Source organism: Lactuca virosa, chromosome 4 (genome assembly GCF_052849685.1).
Source record: "Lactuca virosa cultivar CGN04683 chromosome 4, Lactuca_virosa_CGN04683_v6, whole genome shotgun sequence".
NCBI classification, from domain to species: domain Eukaryota; kingdom Viridiplantae; phylum Streptophyta; class Magnoliopsida; order Asterales; family Asteraceae; genus Lactuca; species Lactuca virosa.
The window spans coordinates 17,551,353-17,561,563 of NC_136429.1; the positions used below are offsets into that span (position 1 = coordinate 17,551,353).

Sequence of the window (10,211 nt, forward strand, 5' to 3'; positions counted from 1 at the left end):
CGAAGACGATGTGTGGTATAATGAGATTGATCCCTCGATAGTGGAATCATAGGGGTAAGCTTGGATTTTCTGTCCATAATGGAGCTTACCGCGTTTACTGGACGAGTTCGGAAAAAAGGAGGGGTTGGTCAAGCTATGTTTTTATAAACGAATTTTCGTGAAATTATTTTTAAAAATACACTGTTTTCACAAATTTAATTCGGCGTAAATTTATCTGCACAAGATTGGTTTAACTTATTAAATATGAAATTTGAATCGTTAATATAAAGTATTGAGACTGTTGTCTAGGTAGTGATTTCATTAGAGCTTCCTCGTTGTGAAATCTGATCATGTGAAAAAAAAAAGAGTGAAGTGTTTTGATAAAGTTTAAATTTTTAGTTTCCTTAATCTTGTTTTAGTTTTTTTTCTAAGTTCCTTTTTATGTCATCTACATCTTTCTATTTGTTTATAATGTTTTATTCTTTTTCTTACTTGAGGACAAGTAAAGTTTAAGTTTGGGGAGATTTGTTAGATGTCATTTTATGCATCTTATAGGGTAGTTTTTATTATCATTTTAGCATCATATTTTGTACATTTGCATGTCATTTAGATAAATAATGTTCAGCTCATGTCTTTCGTTAGAATTCTCGTACTGCTCATGTTTTTATGTCAATTTCAGATAGTTCGAGTGGAGCACTGCTTTGGGAGCAGTTGGATGCGTGATTGGAGCTTAAAATGGAGTTTGGGACTTATGGAGTATGTTGAGGAATGTTTGGAAGATGCTTTGGTCAAGAAACATTCGATCGAATTGATCACACGAAGAAAGAATCTACAATCTAAAGATAAAGGATGTTACTGGCAGCTTTGACCCCCTGTCAGTATTTTGACCATATCTCGAGAACCGTAACTCCGATTGACGCGATTCAAAATGATCTGAAAAGTAGACGAAATTTCGGATGTTATAGGTACAACCTGCGATCGCAGGTTGTCTCCTTGCGATCGCAGGTGACCCTTTTGCGATCACAGGTTTGGTCGCAGGTTGCCTTCGAGGTTCTTTTGTGCCCAAAATTCATCCGGAAGTGAAAACTCAATACCTGCGATCGCAGGTTGTGTACATGCGATCGCAGGTTGGTCAAAAAGTGTCAAAATAGCATCCTACTTCATTAAAAAAGGCATCAGACGCGTTTATTTCAAAACCTGCGATCGCAGGTTGTGTACATGCGATCACAGGTGCGCCGTTTTTGCTGATGGACGTATAAATAGACCCTGATAACCTTCCAGTAACCTAAGTTGGCGATTCCAGAGGTTCCAGACGACGAAAATACGACTTTGGAGGTGTTTCTTCTCCGATTTCAACGATTTCTGAAGATCTGAAGACTGTGGATCATCTCCTACGTTTAGTTTAGTAAGATTTAGTAGTTTAATGTCTCTTTTTATTGTTTTAGATCAGATTTTAGCCATGTCTGGCTAAACCCTAGTTTTCAGTTCTGCAAAGATAAGTACTTTTCATGTGATTGATCATTAGATCTAGTTTTTGATTTGTGTTTCTATCTAGATTCTTCAGTTTTGTTCTTAATGAATGTTTGATTTTGATTCTTGTTAGTCTGATCACCTAGCTAGGGTTTTATCATTCCAGTTAATCAGTTAATAGAATCTGTAATTGTTCTAATTAATTGGTAATAAGTAACAAGTAATAAATCGGTTACGTGTTTAGGATTTGACTTTATTATAAACTGTAAAAATCATACCTTTACGTTTCCGAGCTTGTGAGACGTATTGGGTATTGTTGGGAATTTTACAAAGAACTTAATGCAACTTTTCTTATCTTAATTAAGAGCTTGTTTGATTAGACAATAAAGAGTTAGGGTTAATTGAAGAGCTTGTTTTGGTTAACTAAATAAGGTCAAAGAGAAATTACTAGAGCTTGTTAGTTTTTCTCAGTACCAGCTTAGATAGAACGCATCTCAAATAATCAGATCTGGATCAGTTGCATGATTAGGAAAGTCACAGCAGAGTTGAAACCATTTTTATTATTGATTTTCGTTTACTTTATTATCACTGCATTTCTAGTTATTAGTTTTAATCAAAAAACCCCCCTTTTATATTCTGTTTCTTGACTAGATGTGTCTGATGCAAAATGGCATTGACTTTTAGGTTGTGTCCCTGAGGATTCGACTCTGCTTCCCTGTGCTATATTTTTAGTGCAACCAGCAGTGATAAATTTATTTGTTTAATACGTGCGCGACAACGTGTTAACAGTATTCCATCCTAGGGATGACTAGACCCGTCGTAGGCATGCCTGGTATTCCAGCCCGAGGCTGATTGGGCCAGGTATGAGTGTTCGTACTTGTTAGCTGGTTGTTCATGTGAGTTGTTTCGGGAACTGAAGGATGCAATATCCTGTCAGCACAAGAGAATTCACTTCAGGAAGGGAGGGGGATGATGGGTCCCCACTATTTTGGATCATCAGGATTTTGCCAGGTTTGTCAAGGTAACATATAGGAAAGACCTTCCGGAAGGGTTCGGTTGGATTCACATCACTTTTCACGTCTCGTAGCTACGAAAAGATGCATAATGGATGAGAAGACGGTTGTATCGCTGAGTGATATTCAGGACTGAGAGCACTTGAGCTATGTAGGGAGACCAATGCCAACATTGGAAAAGATCTGAGTAGAAAGATCTGAGTAGACTTGGGAGCCACAGTCCAAGATGCGGGAGCATTATCCCGGAGTTGTTCACCGCAGCAGACTTCGAGGACGAAGTCTAGTTTAAGTGGGGGAGAGTTGTAACATCCCGATTTCCCGATACCAGTTTAAATCTCCTAGAGTCAAGTTTTAAAGGAGACTCGACGAGTTGATAGGCTAACTCGTCGAGTAGATACCAGATCAGTCGCATGGGTTTTAGACCCTACTCGACGAGTTGGAGGACCCGACTCGACGAGTAGGTGTTGGAAAGTGAAAACCCTAATTTTTAGGGTTTACATCCTATTTAAAGGCCCTTAACCTTCCTCCTCAGACTCCTTTGTCACCTTCACGTCCAGAGAAACCCTAATAGCTAACTATCCTCCATTCTTGAGTGTGTGAAACCAAAAGAGAGTGTTTTGGAGCATTTCTTGAGGAGTTAAGAGCTTGGAACAAGGAAGAGATTGTAGATCCAGCCTTTCCAGTGTTGTGGCAGCAAGATTGAGGTATAAAGCTACCACCTTTACCTTTCATTGCTTAGATCTCCCTTTTTGTAAAGGAAATGGCCATTTCTAGGGCAAGATGGGGTCACATCCGGGTTTGAGCTTGTCACAAGGGCATAGTTTTTGATCTTGACTTCCTAAGGCCTTATGGACATAAAGCCTCAAGCTTTATGAAGCTTTAGCCCTCCTTCATGTCCAAAACCTTCCTCTAATGTTAGTTATGAGTGTTTTAGCTTCATAGAACCTTGCATGCACGTAAAGTTAGCAACTTTACGTGATAACAACACCCTAGGAGCTTAGATCTACTGTTTGGAGCTTTGGAGCAGCTTAAAATCGTTTGAATGAGTGATGGACTGAAGGGACTCGACGAGTTGCATGGTTAACTCGACGATTCGGTTGAAGAATTGTCCACATTGGCTTTGCATGGACTCGGCGAGTCAGTAAGAAGACTCGACGAATCAGTTAGGGTTCTTCTTGACATTTGGACACACATGGACTCGACGAGTTGGTTGGAAACTCGGCGAGTCAACTCGGATTTTTATGGTTTCTGAGTTTAAAAGGAACTCGACGACTCAGTAAGCTGCACTCGACGAGTCGGGTCAACATGGACTGTTGACCTTAACCGTTGACTTTGACTTTGACCAAGGGTTGACCAGTTGGACTTTTAAGGGTATTTTGGTAATTTGGGATTCTAATGGATTGGTTCTATGGAGGTTATAGGTGGTCGAGTTCGCGACTGTGATTCGGGAGTTGGATTTTATCACTACAGTCGGCATTGCAAGGTGAGTTATCCTCACTTTACTCAAGGGTCTATGGCACCAAGGTCGGCCCTTTTGATTTGTTATTTGGAATTGTTACTGTTGTGATATGTTAGCTCGACATCCTAGTAGATAGGATGGTTATATGTTAGTATGATCTGTTAGATCGGTATCCTGGTAGATAGGATGTGGTTATGCTTAGAGACCTGTAGTTGGTCTGACTGTCCGTATACTGTTAGGTGATTACCTGTTATATGTGCACATGCTTGTTATGGTAGTTAAGGGTATTCCATCCCGAGGATGAGTGGACCCTAGTATGTGGTCTTTATAAACCGTTATATGATTATATGATATAGGTGCACAAGTTTGATTATATGTGGGCATTCCAACCCGATGGTTGTGGGCCGAGAGTATTCCATCCCGATGGATGATTGGACTCGTAGTATGTGGGCATTCCAACCCGATGGTTGTGGGCCGAGAGTATTCTATCCCGAGGGATGATTGGACTCATAGTATGTGGGCATTCCAACCCGATGGTTGTGTGCCGAGAGTATTCCATCCCGATGGATGATTGGACTCGTAGTATGTGGGCATTCCAACCAGATGGTTGTGGGCCGAGAGTATTCCATCTCGATGGATGATTGGACTCGTAGTATATGGGCATTCCAACCCGATGGTTGTGGGCCGAGAGTATTCTATCCCGATGGATGATTGGACTCGTAGTATGTGGGCATTCCAACCCGATGGTTGAGGGCCTGGGGTATTCCAACCCGATGGTTGATTGGACCCATAGTATGTTGTTTGTTACTGTATGTGTATTGTTGTGTGTATGAGTATTTTGGGGGCAACTCACTAAGCCTTTGAGCTTACATTTATCGATTATTGTTTCAGGTACAGCAGATGACCGCGAGAAGGCGAATGCGTGACCGTACACTTCCTCGATTTATGACTATGATTTCTGGGAACTCTGATGTTTAAACTATTTTGAAAACAAATTGTAATAAGTGAATGGTTTTGAATGCTTTAAAAAGTTTTAAATTGGCTCGAATTTTATGTATGTTACAGTAATAATAAATGAAAATTAATTTCATTAATACATAATTTCTTTCTAATTCTTAAATTCCTCAATTAAAGCCTAACTATTTCCTATGTTTATTTATTTAAACTATTTAAAAAAAATTAAAAGAGAATTAAATACTTCAATTTTAATAATTTAACATTTTTTTAATTTTTCTTATAAATTTGGTGTTTAAATTTTTATATTTATTTTTTTTAAAATAAATTTGTATGATACACATGTGTCATAACTGATTATTAATAATAATAATAATAATAATAATAATTTAATAATAATAATATAATAATAATAATAATAATAATAATAATGAAAGAAAAAATAAAAGTAAAAATAACACACCTAAAAGGATGAATAATGCCATGTTGGTATGGATGTAATAATGTATCTCACCACCAAACATGAGCCGATCTTAATGATTATTTCTTTTTAAATTAATTATAGATTTTAATCATTAGTCATCTCCTTAATTCACTTTTCTTATCTGTAAATTCTTCAACTTTAATCCTTTTTAACACTTTTTTTGTTTCCATTATTGCCTTATTGGTCCAACTTCATCCTAGATAACTCCTATTAAGTCATTGTTCGTTATGGTTATGGTTGAAACTTGAAAAACACATAAAATATAGGAAACAAATGAAATGAAAAAGAAAAATAATAATAAATCCAAGTAATCAACTAAAATATTTTATGCTTTGGTCCTAATATAAAACGTCATTGTATTTGTAAACAAAGCATAATATTGTTTTATATTCTAAAGTTGTTTATTTATGTTATTTAACTTAATTGTTCTTAATTGGCTTAAATATAAAAAGCTTCATTTTTTATTCAACCCTTTTCGGAGGTAATGGACGAACACAAACATTCCATGACTAAAATTCAAGTACAACACAATCACAATGCCAATAAACAAATAAAATGATGAGTACGCATATAATATATAGTTAATTCTAGTCAAAACACCAAACTTGTATATACTTTCAAAAGGATACATAAAATATGAGGAATAGGACCCCTTGCCCTTTCTTCTTACTCCAAAGACAAATTAAAAAAATAAAAAATATTCGTACATCTAAGTTCTAACCCTCTCCAACGAATTTGAATGCGACCAAGTATTACATACATGCTTTAATTAATACACATAGTACAAACTAACTTAGCGTGATGTGAACTTAAATCATCCTAAAAATGGTAATTTTTTGCAATTTTGCCTTCTTCTAAAACCTCATTAGCCTACACACCATGGACCATCATCCTCCTTTTCCCCTTCAAAAGTAGAGACGAATGGACACAAAAGCCCTCAAGAAAAATTGGGTTGCTTTTGAAACCACATTAATTGTACAAAGGCATAGATAAAACATGGAGAAATGATCACAACACAACAATAAGCCTCCATGGACCTCAACTCCACAATGCACCACTTTTTACCCCTAAAAGTGAGAAAAAGAATAAAATTTTATGAGACATTATAAGTGAATATAGGCAAAAGTATATTCTATCATTTTCACATAAAAAAATTCGAACTTGTTAATTTCATCCTGTAACAAGTTGAAATTCTTGATGGGTTGATATTCGTAATCATAAGCGATCGATTATAATACCGTTTGGGTGTTTGTAGGGGCTCAAAGGAGGGCATTTTCGGTATAGTTTTTTGCTCGAAGATTCACATTCCGAAGATCTCGTAAATGATATAAAATTTCTTGAAGAAGTTTCATTCCTTTGTCACCCTTATTCATAGACCCGATACAATGTTTTAAAAATTCTCGATCTGCCTCTAAGGCTTGTAACCTTCCGTACAATTGATCCACTTCCTCTTCCATATCAATTCTCTTCTTCTCAAGTTCAAATCGCGTGACAGCCGTGTCTTCAAACTTCGTGGAATAAAACCCGTTCTCGTATCCATTTCTTACGGTCACACCATCTTCGCCCAATGTACTATTCGCATTACAAAGAGGAAGAAGTCTCTTCACCCTTGCTTGTTTTCCATTTTTCCCGATTCCATTTGCAGTATATTCGACAACATGTTCATTGAAGCCATAATTTCCAATCTCTTCGTACTGGTCCTCGGTTACTGTTGTGTTAGCAAAATGTCGATCCTCTTCATCGCTCAATGTGAAAAGCTTCTCTTCTAGAACTTTCAATTGTTCGAGGATCGACACCCTTTCTTCCTCAAAGTCCGCTAACGATGACTCCAAGTCCAAAACCGAATCAATCGGGGTATTTTGATGATTCCGATGTTGACTTTCTTGATTCCGATGTTGGCTTTCTTGATTCCCCTCGAAGTCAATCGACAATCCATCATCGTCCTCGGAGTGACTCCAAGAAATTGATGACGTTCCCGTTTTAGTACTGCCCCGCAAAACCCTACTCTTCTCTTTTGCCTCGTGTTCCAACACTTTCTTTCGGAACAATTCCAATTCCTTTTCCTTTTTAATCATAAGTTCATTCAAGAGTTGTAGAGCTTCTTGATCGTATTCCGACTGTTCTTCCATCATTCGTTGATATTGTAACGCCTCCATTTGCATGGCCGACTTTTCTTCTTGAAGTCGGTTTATCATTGCCATGGTCTCATTAGCGGCCACCATCGAAGCATTCCTTTCTTCTTCCAATTCCCTGTATAACTCATGTAAGGCTTTCCTCTCGGCTTTCAAAGCCGATTTCAACTTCTCGGCGGTGTTCACAGGTTCGAAAGTTGTACTTCCATGAAATGAATCTTCCGTTACCGATTCTTTCATCTCGGGAATCAACCAATTCCTGTGGAATGGGTTTAGGCTATGAATTGAAGACGGTGTTTCCGGAGCTTTCTCTTCCTCGGAATCTAAACAAAATACGAAAACAGAGCTTTATTGAATCTTGAAATTAGGATTCAATTGGGTGAATATATTTTTCTTATGTCACTCATAAAGATTACCATTTTCAAGATCTGAATGCAAAATATTAGAATTTGTTGAATGTTCTTCTTGTTTGATCTCATCACATGCATCCAAAACTGGAATCTCTGTTCCGATTGAAACATCATCTTCTTCATGAACTGCAAAAAAAAGTTGAACTCTCTTAAAACCGAAATAAATTGGATTTGAACAGCAAGTTTAAATTTACCTGAATGAATATCGGAATCACTTTCTTGAAGTTCTTCAACATCGATCGATGGTATTTGAATTCGTTCATCAATTGTGACATGTTCATTTCCAAAATCAATCAAATTCGCATAGGAAACACGAGTTCTCACAGAAAATGTAGATGGGTCCTTTGTTATATGATGAACAGAATCATCAGTTTCGGATGAATCAATATCTGAATCGCTTTCGTGAAGTTCTTCAGTGTTGATTGGTGGGAGTTGAGTTTTGTCATCAATGAGGACTTTCTCATTACCGAAATCTATTAAATTCTCATGGGAAACAAATGTTTTCTCAGAAAACTTGAGTGATGCCTCTGTTTTCTGTTGTACAGAGTCATCAATTTCTGATGAATGAATATCTGAATTGCTTTCGTGAAGTTCTTCAGTGTTGATTGGTGGGAGTTGAGTTTGTTCATCAACGGCGACTTGCTCATTACCGAAATTAATTAAATTCTCATGGGAAACAAATGTTTTCTCAGAAAACTTAGATAATGCCTCTGTATTCTGTTGAATAGAATCATCAATTTCTGATGAACGAATATCTAAATCTCTTTCTTGAAGTTCTTCAGTGTCCATTGATGGGGCTTGAGTTTGTTCATCATCGACAACTTGGTCATTACCGAAATAAATTAAACTTTCATGGTAAGCAACAGTTTTCTCCGAAAATTTAGATGATTCCTCTGTTTTCTGATGATCGGAATCATAAATTTCTCCTGAATTCACCTGTGCTTTTTGAAAATCCCCAAACTCATGATCTTCTTCTTCTGGATCAGTTCGAATTTCGTCTGTTTTCGGATCACTTAATTCAAATGGAAACAACTGATTTCCACTGTAATCAATGAAGGAATGAAGATCATGTGAATTTAAATCTTCCCCTTTATCAAACTGAATCAAACTCTGTTCAAATGAATTCAAATCTCTAATCACTTCAATCTCAGCTTCCTCTGTTTCAAGTTCTTCATTACCGTCAATTTTGTTGGTTTCTTCAACATAAAGCGATTCTATCTGGTCATCATCAACGAGTTTTTCGATATGATCATCAAGGGAATTCCCTTTCTTGGCATTACCCAACATATCCCACAAAGGATGAATAACAAAACAAGAAGAATCATTGACAATTTTTCTCTCAAAGTTTATTCTACAGCAAGAACACTTCAAATTCACTTCATCTTCTTCATCACTCTGAATCGCATCAATTCTTTCCACCTTCGAGAACACAAAATTCCTTGACTCTTTTTGAAATCCCAGATCGGAGGATGAACAATCCTCACACATATCATGTGATACCGCTAGCTTTTGATGAATCGAACAGAACCCTATATGCGAAACTTCCTTTGAATGAAGCTCACATAGATGGTATTGAAAATTGTTGTCATCGGATTCGAGAAATTTATCAATTCGAGCACACCAGAAACATGGCGGTTTTAAGCCGAAGAATTGGGCAAAATTGACGATTAAATAGGAGAAAACGGAATTGAGGAGGAGGAGGATTATAAGCGTCCATTCAAGAACAGCATAAATGAGAACTAGAGTGATCCTGTTTGTATTGTTATGCAGCATGGTCGCGAACTTGTTTGCAGCCATGGCGGTTTCGCTGCTACAATGTTTTCCTATATGTATTTACAGAATAAGAAAATGGTGAAATTGGAAGAAATGATGAAAAGGGTTTTAGAATTTTGGGAGTTTTGATTAGAAAAACAGATAAATTATAGAGAGAGAAAGAAAAAGATGAAGACTTGAAGAGAGATGTTCTTGAAGCATTTGACAAATGGGGTATTGACTGAGTTTTAAGCAACATATTTAGACTCAAATGGCATTGGGGTTACATTGCCCATTAATTTTATAAGCAATCATTTTATAATCGTTAGTATATATAGAAAATATTAATCGTTAGTATATTTAGAAAATAGAGGTAGCAAAACCATAAAATAAGGAAGTGGGGCCACAAAGAAAAAGCAAGGAGTTGGGGGCCACTAAGGAGGCCACATGTTGGACCTAATCATAATTCATACATGTCTATTACTTTCTTGTATGAGAAAATAAGGTAGAAATTTTGATGTAACTTTTATCACACAAAATATATTTTTGAGATCAATT

At 36.8% G+C, this 10,211-nt stretch overlaps 1 protein-coding gene across 1 annotated transcript; it reads right to left on the bottom strand.

Annotated features, from left to right (window-relative positions):
• Positions 1-5,904: 5,904 nt before the first annotated feature.
• LOC145169435 (myosin-binding protein 2-like) lies at positions 5,905-9,927 on the bottom strand. The gene is made up of 4 exons (XM_079087985.1): positions 8,096-9,927; positions 7,908-8,027; positions 6,598-7,814; positions 5,905-6,426 (listed from the first exon to the last, which is right to left on the bottom strand). Exons 1-3 carry the CDS (start codon positions 9,696-9,698, stop codon positions 6,619-6,621), a joined length of 2,919 nt encoding a protein of 972 aa, XP_078944111.1. The 5' UTR covers positions 9,699-9,927; the 3' UTR covers positions 5,905-6,426; positions 6,598-6,618.
• Positions 9,928-10,211: the final 284 nt, after the last annotated feature.

Excerpts from the sequence above, each read along its gene's own strand:
- LOC145169435 (XM_079087985.1), bottom strand. The coding sequence starts at position 9,698 with ATGGCTGCAAACAAGTTCGCGACCATGCTGCATAACAATACAAACAGG. Across the intron at positions 8,028-8,095 it reads TGATTCCGATATTCATTCAG|TTCATGAAGAAGATGATGTT; the intron begins GTAAATTTAAAC and ends TTTTTTTTGCAG. Across the intron at positions 7,815-7,907 it reads GCATTCAGATCTTGAAAATG|ATTCCGAGGAAGAGAAAGCT; the intron begins GTAATCTTTATG and ends TATTTTGTTTAG.